Consider the following 21568-nt stretch of genomic DNA (forward strand, 5'->3'; position numbering starts at 1 on the left):
AAAACTCATCATTTCCTGTGGCACACTAAGGTCTTTACCTCTATTCAGCTTCCAATACATGAGCAAACTATTATTTCTTTCTCTTTTTAGCTGACATTTTGTGAAGTTAGAGAGGTGCATTTTCTCTCTTAAGAAAAGTTGCTTAAAATAAGTTTTTGGAGGAGTAGCTACATCTGTTGTTTCTGCTGCAATACATGCTTTCCACTGGCACAGGTTGCCACAAAACAGCTATGAAATACCTTGCAGCAGGGCAAGCTGCTGGCATGGCGATGCAAAGGCAACCCTTTCAACAGCAAGTGAGTTGATGCAGCACAGTGGCTGGAAAGTCCCCAGTTTAAATCTCCTCTCACAAGGTGATCATCAAGTCTCTATTCTCCTAATATCAGCCACTCCCTGCCCATTTTGGTCCTTGTTTTATTCCAATATAGGTTAGGGAAGACCTCCCTCTGTCCAAGATTTAGAGATAATCACAGGCAGGTCTTCAACAATACATTCCACTTAACAATTTCTCTTTAAATCTTTCCTTCTGTTTAAACAATACTCTGCCAGGGTAACACTAGGCAGGGTTCATAACATCTTTAAGGTTTTCTTCAATTGTGTTTGCTACACCTGAAGAATAGTGATCCCTGGGGGAAAGCCAACAGGAACCGAGAGGCATCCGATTCGGGACTCCTCATTCCATAGGAGGAATGGAATGAGGATGGGGAGGTTAGAGAACAAGGCAGGGACAGAGTAGTAGGAATTGGGAGTGGAAGCGTAATGGGATATGATAGCCTGTTCAGCAAAAGGAGAAACTGCAAGAATAAAGAATCTTTGTTCAAATTGTGGATAAAAATTTTGATTAAATTTTTGATTAAATTAAAGGAGAAATCTGGCACACAGACAAATACCTCCATTGTACTCATTGTATTCTAGGCTCCTATATATTTGGAAAAAGTAAAAGCAAATATTATGTAATCAAAACTTGTGCCAGAAGATTAATTTCCATAAAATAAATAAAAACAAAATAGCAAATACCTCAGGTATTGACTGGATAGATTCAACAAAATTATCCAAGGATGCTTCCCAAATGGCCAGCTTTACTACACCAGAGAAAAGTACAAGAGATTTATTATTCATGTTCATTATACTTAAATGTCCCTATTTGACTGCGATTATATAAAGAGTTATTCCCAAACATTAAGCTGACATGACTTTGGAAGCAAGCAAACTATGTCTGAGGGGCAAAACAGAGATCTGTGATCAGGTTTCCTGTACTTTAAAGCAGCTGCAGACTGGGGAGGTTCAGTTTTGAACAGTGACAATAGGCATTTAACTCAGTGGTTCCCAAACTGTGAGAAGTGGATCCCTGGACAGCTGAAGAAACCAGCCAGGGGAGCCACAGAATCCTCGCCAAAAACCCCCCACTGCCCTATACAATGTATAGGATTGTAGCCCTAATGGGGAACTATGGCCAATGATCCAGTAGATCAGGGGTCTCCAAACCCCAGCCCGGGGGCCAGATGCGGCCTGCGGCCTCTATCCTGCCCGCAGCCATCCTCTTGTCTCCTAAAAGCCTCTGGCCCACTTGGCTGAACGTGACAGGAACTATGCTCTGGTTGTTTCTGGAGGATGTTCTAAGGGCTAGAGAGGTTGAATGAATGAGCCCATTCATTCATTTATTCACTCATCTAAATTCTATCTCTAATTTATTTATATAAATTTTATATTTAATTTTTTTTCCAGCCCTCAACACCATGCCAGGAATTTGATGCGGCCCTCTGACCAAAAAGTTTGGAGACCCCTGCAGTAGATAAAGGGAGCCACCAGTTGAAAAAGTTTGGGAATCACTGACTTAACCCTTTCGACTACAAAATTTCTCACAGGGAGCTGAGTCAATCCCAAACACTGGTTCACAGAAGCTCTCTCAGTAAACTGGAAAGGAAACTGAACCTAAAATCTTTTCAGTGACTTGAACCTGAACAAGAACCAAATCCTTATAAAAAGTGACAAAATAAAAATAAATGTTTGAAGTGAGGTCCCTGTTCCAAATATATTTCCCTGTGAGCCATCTAAAAAGACAAGCAAGAGGAACAGAAAAGATGGGTAGGCAGAGCCTAAAACTGCTATTCTGGTGCCTCAGATGGTGGTCCTATAAAAAAACCTCAGGTGTTGAATTTCCGAACTGAGGCTGGAAGTGTCTTGTGTTTTCCTTGGGATGGCACTTCCTCCTAGCTGCCATTCTATTAATCATCCTAAACACAATCTTCCAGTTAAACTATTTGACAGAGTTATATTGCAAGCCAAAGTTTGATGAAATGCATTTAAAGAAGCTACTGAACCATTTTTTTTTTTTAAGTTAGTATCTGAACTGAAACTAAACCAGAGAGTTAAAAAATATTGATGAACCTAAACTGGACCCAGATTTGTTATTCTACAGTCTTAATTGTCCACTGTATACAAAGTAAACTAGTTTGATTTCTGGAAAATGTGGGAAAGGAAAGCATGGGGAGAGGGTTAGTGGCAACCAAGTGTTTCTTAATAGCAACCTAGATTTTTGAATTAAGAACACTTTTTCCATAAGACTGACTTGGTTGCCACTAATTCCCCAAAAGGGACTTCACCATGTTTTCTAGAGGCTTTACTAGTCTAAAGCTGCTATTACAGGCATGTGTATCTATTTTTCCCTGTGCTGGACTAATAGTGGCTTAAGTGGGGGAGTGAAGAAATAGAGGGGAGGAGAGAGAGTGAAGTGCCCCTTTAACGCCTGCTTTCAAAAAAGTTAAAACTTTAAAAAAGTTAAATCATCAGTCAATCTGATCACAAAAAATCTGTTTCATCTATTACAGGACTGAGTTAATTTTTTTAGCTTTTTATATTAGTTATGCTTTAAGCTAATTCACCCTTGCAACCCTAACCCATATAAATATTTTAGAAGAAAATGGCTACACATGCCAAATACATGAACTTGCCATTTCCCATTTCTTAGCACTTCCTATGTATCCTCCCTCAACAGTGGCATAAAAGGCTTGCTACAACATTTAGCTTACCAGAAAGGCAAAGAGCATTTGAAAAAGCAAACTTCTCTAAAGTGACTTCATCAGTATCTAGTTCGGAATTTATCAGGATTTCTCCTCTATGAAGCTTTGACTGCCCCCTGTAATGAGCAACAAAAGGTTCAGTTGACTACATCCAGCATAACAGAATATACCTGGTAAGAACCCATTACACAAGGGAGCTGGTTTTACTATGCTCAAAAAATAAATGCAAGTGCTGCTGCTTATAGCCACATGCACAGGACCCCCTAACTAAAAAAGAAAACCAAAATGCGTTTTGCTTCTTTCAGTGTCTTTGCCAAAACAAAAGTTCTTTGCCATATAAAAGGCCTGAACAGAACATTTCAAAAATTACTGGGTTACTGTCTTCCACTACTTTTATATTATTTGTGTCTTTCCCTTGAACTTCAGGAACAAATAACTAAAGCCATCTTTCAATCACACCACAGTCCCTCTCCCCCCAACTCATAAGAACAGCCCCGCTGGATCAGGCCATAGGCCCATCTAGTCCAGCTTCCTGTATCTCACAGTGGCCCACCAAATGCCCCAGGTGGCTCCCATGGCTGATTTTTTAAAAGGAAATACATGCACGCACACAAGATAACATACTCAGTGTATTGTCTAATTTAGCCCCAAGACTGATGAAAGAAAGACACTGAATCCAAACCTCACATTTGCATGAGCGGAACAGTACAGTGGGCCCTCCCTATCCATGGGCTGAGTTTTCACTGATGCTGAGCACTGGCTCAGAGGACCTCCCAGACATAAGCAAGAGTGGCTTCAGGTTGCATCTGGGAAGGATTCTGAGGCCGGGGAAGGCCTGTGTACCTCTATTTGTCCGGGAAAGGGGCCGGATTTCCTCTAACTTCTCCATCCACTGGCAGACTTCTCACATCATACATCATTATTGGGGTTCCCCTGACCCTCAGGATCAGCTTTGGGGTGTGTGTGCAGAAGTTAGGGAGGCAGCAAAATTCCATTCAATTGGTAATGTGCCACACACAGCTCTCTGAATCCAAGCTGATGTTAGGGAAGATTCTGGACAAGCATAAATCTACTTTGACTCTACAGAAGCGGTTGTGATGCATGTGCCTGCATGCTTGCACTAGCTGCAGTTCCCCTCACTCTCAGTTCCACTGATAAAGTTTGTCTCCACCCAAAGAAAACTTTGGTATATTAATCTACCAGCTAAAGCTTACATTATTCCCATTTATTTCTGAGCAATAAGTCTTGGGCAACTAGTTTCCTGAAATAAGGAGTGTTGTCACTAAATCTTATGAGATGTCAAAGGATGATGATAAGAAGTGAGCATGGAATCTGTAAAATAGAGTATAAATGGAATCAAACTACAGATTGTTTTCAAAACTGTATATGAAACTGGTGAATATACCATTATTCAACTTCAGTGATTTTGGGGCTGATCTTAGCACAAAGTAAGCAACTTTCTTTTGATATCTGGCCTCCCATTTGCCAGCTGCAAGATAGGAACACCAACACTTTCTTACTTTGCAAAGGAATTATGAATGTGGCTGCATCAGGTAAGTTATGGAAAGCCTAGAGGAAAGGCTAGATATTCAATAATAAGTTATGAAAGCAAATTTATGTCAGAAGCTTACATCCTAGCCTGTCTACATGCCAGCTTTTATTACATTCAGATACTTACTGTCCTCTCCTGTAGTTAATTTCTTCATTCTCCCAATGAATTAGTGCAACTTCATACGGCTGAATTTCATGCTTTTCCAGCACTTGCATTATATTTTTCATCTAGGAAATAACCTACATATTAAAATTGCTAGAAAATGCTATGAGATCATCCTAGACCAGGGGTCTCCAAACCCTGGCCCAGGAGCCAGATGCGGCCCGCAGCGAGCCTCTGTTCAGCCTGCGGTCAGCCTCTTGTCCCCTGAAAGTCTCTGGCCCATGCGACTGAACATGACCAGAGCTGTGCTCTGATTGCATCTGAAGAGTGTTCTGAGGGCCAGAGAGGCCCTCTTATTCATTCATGAGCCCACTCATTCATTTATTAATTCAACTAAGTTCCATCTCTAATTTATTTATTTATTTATATTTTATATTTAAACTTTTTTCCAGCCCTCAGCACTGAGCCAGATATTTCATGCAGCCCTCTGGCCAAAAAGTTTGGAGACCCCTGTCCTAGACAAATGCAGACTAGCAGCCATAATGGAGAGACAGAGAAGAACAACATAGAACAAGGAACAACACAAGTTTCCAACTCTGTGATTTCCTCATAAGGCAAATGAAAGAGCAGGGGAGCACTTACAGGGAAGAACTGACAGGTGATTGGAGGTCTTCGTCTTCTCCTACCCATTACTTCTCCTCTGCAAACACTCTTGGATGGTTTAACTGTTTTTCTCTCACCCAAGTTTCAAAATTCAAATTAAATTCAGTAGAGGGGAAGTTGGAATGGGGGGAGGATGGCACTTGCAATACAGAATTTTGGGGTATGGGAAGGGTTAAACATATCTCCCACTGGTTTTTCAAATAAATGTTCACTGACCCCACACTCATGAGACCTTGCCAAAAACAGGTTTGGGAATTTGTCTTTGCCAAGGCAATGTGTAATTCTTTGTAGGTCTGGCTGCACTTCCCATGTGACCACAACCCACAATATCTTCCACCCCCCATTTTCTGCCCCACAATGTACTGTACACGGGGATGTCTTGATTCTCAAACACTAAGGGCGCAATCCAAACTGCGCCTTGGGCCAGCACAAGCCCTTCCTCGAGAGTCGGCTGGGCCCACACAGAGATGCTTGCTAGCCAGCTGAGGCTAAATCCAGCCTCTGTGCCAACCTTGATGGGGCACCTTACATCGGCCAAGCTTAGCTGACGCAAGGCTCCAGAGAAATCGAGGAGGAGGCAGGAGGGAGGCATTCTGGGGAGGGCGGCCCCAGGGATCTGCAGGAGGCAGGGCTGGAATCTGGTTGTTATGCCGGATCCCAACCCCCATCCCAAGCAAAACTGCTAGCCACTCTGCTCTCCTTGGACTTATGCCATCTCTGGACCCATTGGGGCTGCAGTGGCTTATTTGGGTGTAAGAGGAAGAGTTTCCCCTTACCTCCAGCTGAGCTACTTTGGGGCCCTATCTTGCGCTGGATACAGCGCAGGCCTCTTGGCCTGCCTGTTCCAACGCAAGATAGGATTGCACTGAATGTTGCAGCACAAAGCTACCATCATGGATTATGTAAAATTAGAAAGGGTAGATAATTTGAATTCATGGAAAGATACAGCACACCGATCCCACTGTCCTTCATAGCTGGTTAGCAAAGGATAAGACTAAAACAGATTACAAAAAAGATTTTCAAATTTAATAAAAATGCATGATTAACAACACTTTTCAAAGCTATGCTTAAATCCAGTCCAGGCTTTCAATTTTGTGCAACTGTAAGAATTCTATATAATTAAAAGTTTTTTCAAAACCTGAAGTGACGGTTCAATCTATACGCACAAGAAAAAAGTGCCAAGGTGTTCCTTCATTCTGGTTTGCTACCTGCTTACTGAACCCTTAAGACAGTGGTTCTCGAACTTTTCCAGCTCGCGCCTCCCCTGATCCTTGTGGTCATTGACCACGGCTCCCCATTACAACACCTCACCTGAGTTACACCCAAAATGGGGATAAAGGTGTTATAATTATACACTAGAAACAAAAAAACAGCTGCCAGCACTCTGAGGCTGCAATCCTAACCACACTTACCTGAGAGTAAGCCCCATTGAACAAAATAGGACTTACTTCCGAGTAGACCTGGTTAGGATTGTGCCCTGAGTTTGTTAGCAGCACACCTGGAGGGTTTTGGAAAGGGAGGGAGGAAGTGATGAATTTGCTGGGGGAGGGGAAGACTTTGTTTTGTGTGTATCTGCTAATTGCAGACTGAGACCCAGAGACTGTTTGGCTGCAATCCTAAGCTCACTTTCCTGGGAGTAAGTCTCATTGAACACAATAGGACTTACTTCTGAGTAGACCTAGCTAGGAATGTGCCTTTTGTCTTACAATAGCAGCCAACAGAGTACCCCCCTCCCCAAAGGAGGCAGGAGGAAAAAGGGGAATGGCTAAAAAAGAATGGGGATTTTTATTTTTAATCAATTTTTGGAGACAAAGCCATCAAGAGTGGCTTTTTCTCTCTTTTGAAGGGGGAGGAAAAAGAAAAAGGTGAGGATCCTTGGTTAAGCTGACACAGACCCCAAGACTATGTAGGTCTACTCAGAAGTAAGCCCCATTTGAGTCAATGGGGCTTATTCCCAGGAAAGTGTGAAAAGGATTGCCTTGACCAATCCCAGGATGCCCAGCGCGAGGGGCACACTGGGAAATGTAGTCCCTGGGGTGAGGTTGCACATGGAAAGAGCTCCATGATAAGATGCGGCACCTCTGCCGATGCCCAGCCAGCCTTCTCTCCCACTTCCCCCCACCATGTTTCACACGCCCTCCCCACCTCATGCTGCCCCACCCACCTCTTTCACAGCTGAAGAAAAGCAGCAAGTCAGCAGGCAGCAGGTGCAGCAGAGCAGAGCTCTGCAGAATCAGCTGCAGCCACCTCTCTCTCCAGATACCTCATGACACCCCTATTGGCTAGCCATGCCTCCCTAGGGAGGCAGGACGCACAAATTGAATACCTCAGCCTTAAGAGTCCAAGCCACTCATCTTCTCCAGAATTGAAGGTTCCACTCAGGAAGGCATCCTATGCTTTCCCCCAAAGATTCCCTTCCTTAGGAATTCAACCTGTATTTTCCTCTCCACTCAGGACTCCCTTTTTAGCCTCTTCTCACATGAGCAAGTGAGGTTACACTGCATTCATTTTATGATTAATCATCCCTTCCTCTGATGTATTTTTCCAGAAACCTGCTTGCCACCTACCGTTTTCTCTTCAACGTTCCAGAACACCACGGATCCTTCCCTGTGTTAACAGAATCACATGGTAGTGTTAGACATCTAGATTGTACTTCATGTACTTGGCAAGAATTAGTCCTCAATCCTTGAACTGTCAAAAAGATGTTTTAAAAATTAATTAGCTTTCTGACTGTAAAAGTGATCAGTTAAAATAGATATTACGTGACCTCAGTGATGATGTCTTTATGAAGCTTAATTAAAACTAGTTTATAACGAATGTATTTCCTATATCTAGATATAGAGGGGAAATCATCTCAAAAAGCTCCTGATGCATCAAATTTACTGCAGCAAAACACAAGCCAACACATCTACCTAGAATGCACAAGAGTAAACTCTTCAAAGCTCCCGTTTTAATATGTGATACGATTGAACATTTACATAACATGCATCTATTGATGGGTTTTGCTTACCTAAAGAAAAAAATCATTCCAGGATCATATTCTTTTACTGAATTTTCAGTGCCAATCACCAACACATTTGCTGCATCTAAATGATAAGAAAGCAGATGTGGAGTATTTGAAAACAAAGCAACACCTTCAAAATATAAAGACCCAAACCTTAATCAGCTTTCTCGTACTGTGCCAGTGGGCCATGTGCTGCATCCTGCAGTTGGGGGACAGTCCAAGAGGCCTCCTCAAGGTAAGGGAATGTTTGTTCCCTTACCTCAGAGCTTCATTGCCCTTACCGCAGGACTGGAAAGTTGGTTAGGATTGCGCCCTTAATGACTTAAAATTTAATACATGCACATACTGTTATACAACACATTTTTCTATAATGTACAAAAAGCAGGGAAGATATACTTTTTTGTTTTTACAGTTACTCTTAGGACAATTCTATCCAGCTTTCCAAACATTCCCTGACTTTGAGGCCAATGTGACTGCCCCTTCCATCTCAGAATGCTGCTCATGCCCCGTTAGCACAGCTGCATCAGTGCTGAAAAGTTGCTTAGTATTGGGCCCTTAACTAGATTATGTGGAATCACCTTGACTTGTGCTAACCCGGTGTGTGGAGCTGCAGTGGCACCAAAAATGGCTGCTGCTGCATCCAGTGCACCCTAGGCAGCTGCCACTGCCTCTTTGGGAGAAGGGGACCCCTCCACTGCAAACTTTACCATATCCAGTGCACATTAGGAGGTGGCTATGGCGCAAATCAAAGTAAGGGGATATTTATTCCCTTACCCATGTAATATGCCAGCTACCCCTATGGAGCTACTCAGAACTGTGCCAGCGAAATCACTGATGCAAATCCAGACAGCCTGGTATAATGCCGGGCTAGCTGGGAGGTGGGTTAGAATCTGGCTGATCTCACCCTGCTCCCAGGTCTGATCCACCCACCAATCCGCCCTCCCTCCCCCCAAAATATCCCCTCCGTCGGCCAGCGTGAACTCACCTGCTCCGGGTGGCAAAGAGGACAAATCTGGCCTCCAGGAGCCAGTGCAGGCCTCTGCATCAGCCCAGCCAGCTCACCAGGAGACACAAACGTACCTTACAGCACGTTCGCAACACTCCTAGGCTGGCACTCAGAACTGCACTGTAAGTGACTGTTTTCCACCAGTAGTAGAATCAAATTCTACCCAAATATTTCAGCTTAAATAGTTTGTCTCTTGACTTATGCAACTGTTGTATTATACATTTTTCAAATTCTTTTTAACATCACATTTTTCTGAAGTGCAGCTAAAATTATTCTCCAGCAACTTCACAGTGATTAATCTGGTTTAACAGCTATGTTAATTTATGCTTTATCAAACAATCAGAAACCTGTGCTATTATTTTAGGACACACCTATTAACATGCTAGTATCTTATGTGCCTATGGAACAAATCCTCTTTTGAGACAACAGTGTTTTAAAATGCATGTACTAGAAAAGGGCTAGAAATATTTATGAGACTGTGACCAGAACAGGAGACAACTCCCTGCTGGGGAGGTATCTAAGAACTACAGAGAAAGGATGAAATACAGAACCTACCAACAGTTTAATCTGAAAGCTATCCTACAATTCTGTTTGAAACCTTGAAAAACAGAACTTTTTTGTTGTCCTAAACCCATGGTTCCCAAACTTTTAAGAGACCCCTTGAGGCTGCTGTCTGATGTATAAATGTCATGGGGTATGGCTATAATGCTGATCGGGCAACAGAACCAACCCCCCCCCCCCGTAGCATCTTTTTTAACACTTGATGCACATAGCCTAATCTGCCCACTCAGTTTCACACCCCAACAAAAATTTGGTCACAACCCACTAGTGGGTCCCAGACCCACCATTTAGGAACTGCTGCCCTAAATTATCTCTGCACAATGATCTAGATCAGGGGTCTCTAAACTTTTAGGCTAAATATCAAATATCTGACATGGTGTTGAGGGCCAGAAAAATAAATACATTTTATGTATTTATGTAATGACAGACAGTCTTCTGTCATTAATTTCCAAGATCAGATTTCTTAGTCTTTATAAATGCACAAGTGATAAAAATGTCATTTCTGTGCGTATCCCTGAAACAACATCAGCTCAAAGAAGTGTGATATGAACACTCAAATCTTACTGTAAAAAAGGAACTTGCTTCATGCATCTAACCCACAACTTGTTTCCAGCAGAAAAAAAAAATAAAAACTCAGCATTAGGAGTCTACCTCTGGGTAGTGTTGTTATTTCAACATATCCATATGATGTCAGGTCATGGCATAGGTTGCCAAGATGATACTCATCTGCTGTGGCAAAGGCAGTGCACTGCATCAGATTCTGTGCAAAAAAAAAAAAAAAAGCTTTACTTTCAGAAAATGACCATCCTATGATATATTTGCCTTTTGGAAAATTCTATGACCCCTTGTATCAAAACATAAAGTGGTACACTGTAGCAATCAGGATTCTGTAGCAAACAGTGAAAGTGAGAGCTCATTCATTTTGAGCTTGGAGAGCTCACTCATTTTGATGTTAAACCTGCACAGTCACCAGAAAGGCTTAACTGGAATCACAAGAGTACTTGGCACATGTCCCTAGTGGAATAAAGGGCCAGGCACAATCACCTGCACCCTGGCTACAGCGTCTGGGGTTCTTCAGTCTAAAAGAGAGGCACCTGAGGGAGAACACGATTGAGATATACAAAATTATGCACAGGAAGGATACAATGGATAGAGAGATGCTCTTTTCTCTCACACATAATACCAGAACCAGGGGGCATCCACTAAAATTGAGTGTTGGGAGAGTTAGGACAGACAAAAGAAAATATTTCTTTACCCAGCGTGTAATTAGTCTGTGGAACACCTTGCCACAGGAAGTAGTGATGGCATCTCACCTAGATGTCTTTAAGAGGAGATTGGACACATTTTGGAGGAAAACTATCACAGGTTACAAGACATGATAGGAGTTCAAGCTTCTTTTTTTAGAAGTAGGCTATCTCAGAATGCCAGATGGAGGAGGGCACCAGGACGCAGCTTGTGTCTTGCTATCTTGTATGTTCCCTAAAACATTTGGTGGGCCACTGTGAGATACAAGAAGCTGGACTAGATGGGTCTTTGGCCTGATCCACTGGGGCTCTTCTTATGTTCTTTCCCTGCTGTTTTGCTTACATGTGTTTATTGGTCTAGTTCATCTACCTAACAATGGACAAGCAAAAGGGTTTCCAAGTTTCCAATTAATACCTTTGAAGTAGTCATTCAGAATGACAGAATCCTAATCCCCACAAGACACCGTAAAAGAAGCTGGCTAGTTCATACCTGTACAGATTCTGTTCCAGCACGTACAGAAAACTATTTTGTGTTGATCCACTCCTCTTGGACAAGAGGCAAACAAAGAAACTGCAACCAAGTAAGTATTTTATAGGTAGTGCTTATTCTTAGGTGCTTAATTAGACAAAAACAGGTCTTAGATTTAGCAGTATCTGAAAACAGTAAAACTTTTTATTTTTTTTATTTTTGTCTTTCTTAATAAACTCATGCTATTTTTATAAGTTACTTCCCTGATTATTTCTGACCAGAATTGCTGCCTCTCAAACCCTGACAGATTGCTCAGGGCTAGTGCTATGAAGAGCTAAGGTCAGCCAAGCTAGTTGGCTTCCCAGTTCACTCTTCTAAAAGAAAGCAGGTATGCTGAGGAAACTTCCCAAAGGAAGTGTATGGACCCCCTTTATGGACTTTCCCATTCCTGATGGCAGCACCTAACCCTTTTTTCAGACAATCCTAGTTGCCCAGGAGGTATGCCACAGAGAATTCATCCTAAGTTGTTATGAACAGCTAGCTTTGCGTAGTAAGCTTTGTATAATTAATTCTGAATGCTGTGTGTTGGCATCCTTCAGTCTCGGAAGACTATGGTGTCACGCTCTGAATGGTGGTTCTGGAACAGAGTGACCTCTCCAGTGCGCAATGCCTGGGTAAAGTAGGTATGGAGGATAGGCTTTTACCCATGCAGCAAATCCCCCCTCTCCACGTCGCTGAAATGGTCCAATGGAAAGGCAGAGGCCAATACGGTTGGTTCCAGCGGCGTCGCAGGAGTTGCCAGAACGTGACTGTGTTCAGCCATGAACTGCCTCAGGGACTCCGGCTCCGGATTTTGCCTCGAGGTTGACTCCTGAAGCCTTTTCCATAACTGGATGTAGCCACAAGGCAGTGGAGGTTTGGGATCAGAGTTTTCCTTCTCTCAGATGAGCTGCCTTCCCAGGCTATCGAGTCCCATCTACCCGGTGGCTGTTTAGTTGCCTCTTACGACAAGTACAGCCAAACTGAGGGCCTATTCTTATCCCCAGCCCCCAGGGGGATAAGAAGAACCATGTTTCAGCCATGAGAACAGCTGTACGGGGGCCCGGCGACAGCGGCAAACCCGTAGTAGTTACTGGCCGCCATCTTGGCGTCTTCACAGGACAGTATTCTTCTGAATACTATGACTGTATATAGAACTTGACAATCAAAACAGTAAGCATTTCATAAATCTCAGTGATGCAGGACTAGACACATACTGTAATATCTATGTAATAATATGATTGCAACAAGCCTGGTTCTTTCTTCCCTGTGCCTTTTTGGAAGGATCCTAGAGTTATACTGGGTTGAAAACCTAGGACTAAACCCTACTAAACACAGTGTGACTTGCTAAGTAAAATATATAGGATTGTATTGTTAGGCTTTAATCATATGCAAACTTAACTGGGTGCAAGCTCCAAGAAATTTAGTGGGACTTACAGTAATATCTCCCAAAATGTTGCATCCTTGAATGCAGATTTGTAATAGTTCTTTTTGTTCTGTTATGTTTGACAACTACTGTGGACAAATGGAGCAATGCATTCTGGGTAGCGTGGGGCCAATCAGTTTCCTGCTTTATCTTTAACGATGTCTCCAAAAGAGGCCTCACTCAGTCCTTGACTTTCTGGTAATATATTCTCCACGTTATGGGAGACATTACTGTATTTCCAACTAAGCAAGCGTAAGACTCGGCTGCAAAGGGACGTATTTCCTGCTCCTATATCTACAAATTATTTGACCTACCCTGGTCTAATTCCATCTCAGTCCTAGTACTTTAAATGCCTTTTCCTTATAGCAGTGGTTCTCAAACTTTTTCAACTGGCAGCTCCCTTGACTGACAGCTCCCAGGTCATTGGCTTTGGCTGCCCATTAGGGCTACAATCCTATACATTGTATAGGGTGGCTGGTTTTTCGTGAGGATTCCGAAACTCCCCTGACCGGTTTCTGCCGCTCCCAGGAAGCCATGGCTCATAGTTTGGGAACCACTGCATTGCAATTTTATATCCTTCTCTCTTCAACCCTTTAAAGAAACTCAAGTTATATTCTAAAAAGGAAAATTAGAGGATTTTCCTTTTTAGAGGAAATTTTTTTTCTGTTATCACAAAAACTTCATATCTCATACTTATGGGACTGACAAGTCATTTGAAATTTTAGAGCCTTCTTCCTGAGATCAGTGTTATGTTAAGCAATGTGTTGTCCTTGCAAAAATGCCTACTAAATCCAGCAGATGGAGCCACACATCCAAGAAAAAGACATTTTTGCATCAAACTGCAACTGTTTTCATGTAACAGAGTCAATGTGATCTCTGGCACAAAATTTTGTCATGTGGCAGCTTTCACTGAAAGTACCCTAGTCTTTCAGCATGTCTGAAACTTTGCCCTGTATTTTCAAGATGGAAAAACACATGCAAAAAAAATAAAAATGAAAAAATCAAGCTTTTTAGATGGCAAAGCCTTACTGCTTTTCAGACAGGGATTAATGTTTAAATTGGAGCTTAGAGCTTTAGGACATACTCCACAAAGTACTCTTCATACAAAATTTCCACTCACTGCTATACAAGTTGCTCCGAAGCAGCACTTGGAAGATTGCAACATTAGTTACATTACAGCATTTGGAAATGCTACCCTATGTAACGATTATGACAACATTACCAAATAGTTATTTTTATATGATGTTCCATCATGAACAGAAATTTACAAACTACTGCAGAGAACTATGCACATAGGTCAATGACTAATTGTATGTTCAATAACTTTGAGACATAAGGAAGAATAACTGTCCCTCTTCAACCCAGTACAGTGTCTTTTCTAGTGGCTGTTGCTGGCATCTCTTTTGTACCTCTTTTTAGATTGTGAATCCTTTCAGGACAGGGAATCATCTAATTATCTGATTTTGTCTGTAAACCACTTTGTGAACTTTTTTGTTGAAAAGTGGTATATAAATATTATTAATAATAACAAAATATTCCTGTACCACAAATCGTAGCAGAATACAAAAAAATAAGACAATGACTGATTGACACACAACAAATTTTAGAAAATTATGAATAAAGTTACAGAAATCTGGACAACTGAACACAAATTCTTAACGCTTTAATGGGCGGAGCAAGAGCAAATTTTCAGTCTCAAAATCCTGCATCCTTTACAGTATAGAAGTCTTTGCCCCAGAATCATCTGTGAGCTCATGTTGAAAGCAGGGGGAAGGGGGAGAAAGGCAGACAGGCAAAAGATATGAGGATGATTTGCTTTAATCATTGTCAGAGCTGTCTCTTGAGTAGAGTGAATCAGGGCAACCACCCAGGCCTGTGACCTGGAATCTGAGACCACCTGCTCAGACCTGGAATACCCCTAGGGATAGTCCTAAATAATTTAGCATTGCATCAGCAATGCTACTAACTGTGGTTGAGGTTAACTAGAATTACCAAGAAGTTACTCTCAGCTGACAAATACAAAAAGGAGGTGCCAACCTCAAGACTATACTATGTAGAGTCTAAGAGCGCAATCCTAACCCCTTATGTCAGTAATTTCCAGCACTGACATAAGGGCAATGCAACTCCAAGGTAAGGAACAAACATTCCCTTACTTTGAGGAGGCCTCCATGAGTGACACCCAACGGCAGGATGCAGCACAGGTCCCATTGGCACTGCTATGCCAGTGCTGGAAAGCACTGACATAAGGGGTTAAGATTGCGCCCTAAGTTATGTTTCTACAGTTTCAGAACTAACGAAAATTTTCACATTTACTGTTAATTTCATATTTTTTCTTTAAAACATAAACATCCATGAAGACTGTACTTTGGCTGCATTTCACATATTACTTCCTCTGGAATAGCAACAATGAAGCCTAGCAGCCTACAGAACTACTCTTACATAAGTTGCTCAGAATTGCAACTGCTTGCTAAATATTCTTAAACAGCTTTTTGAAAAACATGAGTTCATGTTTACTACTTAAAAGTGGTTGTTCATTTTTGTTGGATTTCATGGTTTCTCATCAAGCATTTCAAAGTGAGTATCATTTTAGGCTCATTTTGTCTTCATCTATCATCTCAGGAGTGCAACAGCTAGTCTTCTCACATCAAGTAACAAACCATCTGAACCTCTCCTTTCCCAAGCCAAAAATGGAGAATGAAAGCAATATGAGAGGACGCATAAGGATAAATGTTCAGGAAAAAGAAATAAAAGCTAATCTGCATGCATGAATGCTCTGAGCCACGATCACTGCAATAAATAAAGTTGAGGGATTGGGTCAGGAAAAAGCACATGCTTCTATAGGCTCTGTTACAAAATCATAATCTGAGTTACTCTGATAATCTAATCTGATCTAAGTAAACCATTAAAATTACAGGCTGTAATTATTTCACACCTTACCTCAGTTTCAGATGGTAGTGGCAGATTTGCTCGAGATGGCTGCTTGGTCCTAGATGCCTTTGGTGGCCTTTTAGCTGGCACAATACTAGGATTTGGAATAATTTTACCAGTAGACAAAACTGAATAATGTCTACTTGGTGTATCAGTAAATGTTTTTACACACTTTGAATTATGCTTGTAAACGGCAGTTCTCAGAGCACAGAACTTTTCCCTGGATGATGGACAAATATCCATAACGAAATAATTCATAGTCTTGGCTGCAGTGGTAACATTAACTTGTTGTCTGTGCAAGTTCTTGGCTTGCCCACAAACACTGGTTAAGCAAGAAACAGCTGCCTTTGGAATGCAGAGACTGACAAATCTATTTGCTGAGAGAGAATTGCCTGATGCTCCTTGAGGACTTTTGCTTGATGCTAGATGCCCAAATTTATGAAGGTGCTGGTACTGGCATACTTTGTGGGAAGATCTAGCCAGGAATCTCAGTAGCTTAGCTGTCATCTTTTCACTGTGACCTGAATAAAAACAATTATATAGCATCAACTTTTTGGAAAGGAACAGCACAGTATTTCGTTTTACAAGAACAGAGATCTGAACTGCAACTTGCATTAATTCATAGAGCTGATTTCACATTTATAGGCTCAGTTTCAAACTAAATCAGCAAGAGAGATAGCAAAAAAGAATATTTACTTTACACAAGCAGCAAAGGCTCAACACAGGGTTAAATCAGGATATGTTCCCAAACGTTTTACAGTTTTGTCTCTATATGGGCATTTCTTCAAAGCAATACAGCTTGAACTGAGCAAAGACCAATCATTGAGCTTATGGTAATTCCCAGTTGTTTCAAGTGCAGAAGCTGTCAGTCAGTGTCAGTTCAGCACCATTCATCAATAAATGAGACACCCCATGCACTGAAACACTTGGATTACAATGCTACTCTATAAAAAAAATCTTTCTTAGACCTTCAGTTTTCAGATTGTGGGGCAACATTGGGCACAGATAGTAAAGCTGAATGGAGAGACTGGATCTTGAAGTAGGCATAACCTTTCGTCTTCTGTAACTGAAAGTGCAGCCACTGTTGCTTCCAAGGAAAAGATGACCTTGCTTTGAGTTTGGGGAGGGGGAGAATATGTTTAAAGGGAGGCAACCAAAAATCAGGGCACAATCCTAACCCCTTATGTCAGTTGCTTTCCAGCACTGGCATAGCGGTGCCAATGGGACGTGTGCTGCATCCTGCAAAGTAAACATTCCAAAACTGCTGGATGTTTCAACACATGTTCAATCCTTCCTTCACAGTAGGATTTGCACCAACAGCTTTCATCATTCCTGTACCAATCAGATACTCTTTAGTCAGAAGCTCTAGCAGGAGAAGAAGAAAGGTAATGGAGTACAATAAGAACATACACATATTCCAATGAAACCAAACATTCCGAAAATAAAGAGTAAACAGAAAAAGTAAAGAGTAAATCTTGAAAAAGAACCCTAGGATGCCACCTGGAAATGCAAGACTGCATGGGAGCTGAACATGAATAAGGCATTGTATGTGCTTTGAAGCAATAAGGCAACTGACCTGGGGAAGTGGAGCAAGGTTGGGAAGGCAAATAGAATACTGGTGGAGTTGCTGCCGTCAATAACAGCCAAATGAAATAAAAAATTGTATACACACCCAAAACTTGCTATTCTTTCCATGAGGGGAAAACTAGATGACCACAGAAGTGCAGAGATTAATTTGCAACAAAAGCCACAGAAACAGTTAAGTGGAGCAAGATTTTGCAACAGTGCCTCGCCAATGGCCCCTTCCTAGTCCAATCCATCATATCTTAAAACATGGGTACAGAGGAAAAAGCTTGTAAACTATAGGGTCAAAAGATGGGAGGGATCATAGCTCAATGGAAGAGCTTCTGCTCTGCATGCTGGAGGGTCCAGGTACAAGTAGGGCAGAGAAAGAAATCCTCTCTGAAACAGTGGAGAGCTGCAGCCAGTCAGTACAGACAATAATACTGAATTAGATGGGCCACTGGTCAGTTTCTGCGTAAGGCATGTTCCAAAGACCAAGAAAGAGAGCTTTCAGTCCCCATTGTTTACAATTGCTCTGTAAACATTTTTATAAAAATCTATTAGCCAAAGGCAACGCTTTGGGGATTTCTATTTTAAAATATGAAGTACTGTTCTATTTCTTTCCAGTTTTTGTATACCACTTTTTAAACTAACTTCTCAAAGAAGATTACATAATCAAGTCAGACAATATCTAAAAACTACAATTACATTGACACATCTATTTTTCCACATGGGGACAGATCTAGGCCTACGCCAACAATCATAGTCTATATGAAAATATAGAATTATGTGGTAACTATATTTTCCTGTCTCTATATTCTTATATAGTCAATATTTTATTTCTACTTATTTCTATTTCATTCAAATAGAATGAAATAAGACATGCAGGAGACACACATTTAAACATGCATACTTGGTGCTGGGCACCTGCCTGGAGAGTAAAGGGGCCAAACCAATACTGTGACATTTAGAAGAACTGTTGTTGTAAGAGGCTACAATCTTTCAGGTCAGGAAAGTCACATTTTCTAACTTACAGTGGAACTAAACAATAACTCTTCACCCCTTAACTGGTCTCTGGAATTCAAATTTGAACACAGCTTGTGTACTGCTTAAATCAGCGTTTCTCAAATTTTGACCCCCACCATACCACTTTCCACAGTCCACCTACTGGACATACCTCTGAAAGTAACTGGCAATGATGCCATCACCAATTACTTCCAGATTGGGAGGCCAGGCACAATGCAACACACCCCGTAAGAGGCTCAGGCAGATGGAGGGCTTTTTTGAGTGTGTGAAAAGGGCACACTAGAGCTCTGCCAGCCAAGTCACCAACCACTGTTTGTTGTGTTGTATTGCTGGTCTTGCTGCTAGGCAGAGGAAGCCTGGTGGTCCTCTTAAATACCACCACCTCAAGTACCACTGGTGGTACAAGTACCACTGGTTGAGAAACCCTTAAATGCTCTTATGGTAATTGGACTCTCCCAGTGCTACCATCAGCTGCTGAACTGTGAAGCAATGTCTCAGCAGAAGTGACACTGCTGAGAAGGTGGTACTGGAAAAGCCCAACTATTATGTGGGCCACCTTTTTCAGTAGAAGAGATGAGCAGGCCCACTGCAACAGGATGAAATACTTTCACAGGCTCATCTTCTGCAAGTAGCTCTCAGTTCAGGACTATAATAGAGGACTATTTTTGCTGCAGCCATCAGCCACAGTCTAAATATCTATACCCTGCTCTTTTCCTCCCTATTAATCCCTTCAGCTGTCTCCCATCTTTCTTTCCTCCCCCATAGTACTCTAGGAAGCCTTACTAATCACATTTTACCCCATGTTTTCCCCCTCTTTGTTCTGCCCCTTCTCCTTCTGTCTCCTCCTAATTTTACACTGCTTTCTCTAGGCCTATTTTGTGCGCATGTATTAGTGGTCGAGTCCCACCCCCCATAAACTTTAAGAACTGAGTTTGCTTGAATAGTGAGTTCTCAGTTCAAACCTTTTGGTTCTTGGGCAAGTACCTCTTTTTTAAAGTAGCACTGTTTCTGACAATGGGTCCTACATGCAGCAGTGGGAAGCTCATCTCACAATTGCTCCTACAGAATCAGATTTTTTCAGTTATTGCTGGTCTAGCAATAACTTTTTGCACCACTTTTCTCTCCATGCCTCACCTGCACCTCTTTTGAAGGGCATGGCCTAGGCAGCAGCACTGCCACTGTTCAGCCAGATAGAATAGACCTATGTGGGCCTCACATAGCTTCATGCAAATGTAAAATTATCAACATGGCCAAATACCGCCTCTCCTAATGTGAAGTTATGCAAAGGAGTGTTGCATAAGTTATGCCACTGTAAAGGAGTGGTAAGAGGATACAGCTGTCTTGTTGTCTAGTATGCTCCCTGAGGCATCTGGTGGACCACTGTGAGAGAAAGGAAGCTGAACTAGATGGGTCTTTGGTCTGATCAAACAGGGCTCTTCTTATGTTATTACATTCTTATGAAGTGTACAAATGGTTGAAAAGCACTGGATATAGAGGCAGGCTGTTACAGACTGGTGTGACAGTCTGTGCAGCAGCCAATGAGCTCATTCCCAGGGCTCTCTGAGATAATAAGAGGAAGGCGCATGAGCAAGCCCAATTTGCTGGTTGGGAAAGAGAAGTCCCACCATGAATGCAAATAACTGCATTCTCCTGGGAGGTCTCCCCGACACTGGGGAATCAGAGAGTGAGAGTTTAGTGCTAGTCTGCCTGCCAGAACTAGATTAGGGGTGCACACACACAAGTACAGAATCCAAACTGAGCTGTAAAAATCCAGGGCCTCATGCAAGCTGCCATCAGCCCTGAAAACAGATATGAGTAACTGGAACACTTGTACCAGAAGGGGGAGAGAGTGACTACGAGCAGGAAATGGATTTCAGAGTCCCCCACTACCCACACCTTTAGGCTGGTTCAGATTACTCTCAAGGGGGGGGGGTTGCAGCATGAGCATACATGTTTCACCTCATCGTGCACACAGTACTGTTTAACCCTCACATTTCAGAGAAGCACCTCATCCATGTGTTCAAAGGGGGTTTGGATGAACCACCACCATCCCCACGTTTAGACAGCATGTTGGGGGGGGGGAGCATGCACACCCATGTGTTCCTACCCATATGACTGACAGGTCCAGTGGACGAATCATCCCAACAGGCCCTCCGTACTGGCCAGCCTGTGCTTCAGGTTGTTCACCTACTTTTAGGGTCCAGTCCTGTCCAACTTTTAGTGCTGATGAAGCCTCAGTGCAGCCTAGAGATAAGGGAACAGATGCTCCCTTGCCCCGAGGAGGCCTCCGTGCCCGTCTCCTTGCCTGCTGCACAAGCCCCACTGCCAGGGTTGCATCAGCACTGGAAAGCTGAATAGGATTTGGCCCTTCCTCAGTCCCTGTTCAGGGGAAGCCACTGCCACGCCTGACGAAGGCGAGGGGGGGAAAGAGCCAGGCGCCCTCCACAGACTGAGGACACGGGCCCCAGACCATCTCGCCTGTGGGAGACAACAGTCCTTGGCACTAAGGTCCTGACGCACAGGCTGCACTCCCATCCACACTTTCCTGAGAGGAAGCCCCAGTGACTCTAGTGGAATTTACTTGCGAGTAGACAGGCACAGGCTGGTGCTCTCAGGCTGCAGTACTGGCCACAGTCACCCAGGAGGAAGCCCCACCGACTCTAACGGGGCTTGCTTCTGAGTAGACAGGCACAGGATCGGGCTCTCGGCTGTGGGAGGGCGGAAGCGGCGAGGGGAGGGCCGCCTAGCACAGGTGACCCCCCCAGGTGACAGCCCTGGGGCGTGCGAGCTCCTCCCTGTTCCCATCCCCTCCGAGCACGCGCCTCCGCCGGAAACCAACTCACTCAGCCAGTCAGTCACTGTGCAGGCAGCTCAGGCCACGCACTCCGGCCTTTCCCCAACCCGGCGCGGGGGGAGGGGAGAAGGAGCGCTAACGGATCCCAACGGCCGTCCAAGCCAGCCCCGC

The 21568-nt window shown here is 42.9% G+C and overlaps 1 protein-coding gene across 4 annotated transcripts in view; it reads right to left on the reverse strand.

Annotated features, from left to right (window-relative positions):
* Positions 1-21548, reverse strand: part of RMND1 (required for meiotic nuclear division 1 homolog) — a 33911-nt gene extending 12363 nt beyond the window's left edge. For 2 of the 4 annotated variants that reach the window (XM_066615686.1, XM_066615692.1), the window contains exons 1-8: positions 21447-21548; positions 16024-16535; positions 10560-10668; positions 8348-8423; positions 7905-7944; positions 4699-4799; positions 3030-3136; positions 1018-1082 (exon numbers count right to left, since the gene is read on the reverse strand). In XM_066615686.1, coding sequence (XP_066471783.1) covers positions 1018-1082; positions 3030-3136; positions 4699-4799; positions 7905-7944; positions 8348-8423; positions 10560-10668; positions 16024-16521 — 996 coding nt within the window. In that variant the 5' untranslated portion in view covers positions 16522-16535; positions 21447-21548. Of the gene's footprint in view, positions 1-1017; positions 1083-3029; positions 3137-4698; positions 4800-7904; positions 7945-8347; positions 8424-10559; positions 10669-16023; positions 16536-21184; positions 21404-21446 lie in introns of those variants that run through there. The other 2 variants (XM_066615691.1, XM_066615696.1) reach the window with 2 other exon arrangements.
* Positions 21549-21568: the final 20 nt, after the last annotated feature.

Source organism: Tiliqua scincoides, chromosome 1, assembly GCF_035046505.1.
Source record: "Tiliqua scincoides isolate rTilSci1 chromosome 1, rTilSci1.hap2, whole genome shotgun sequence".
Lineage (NCBI taxonomy): Eukaryota > Metazoa > Chordata > Lepidosauria > Squamata > Scincidae > Tiliqua > Tiliqua scincoides.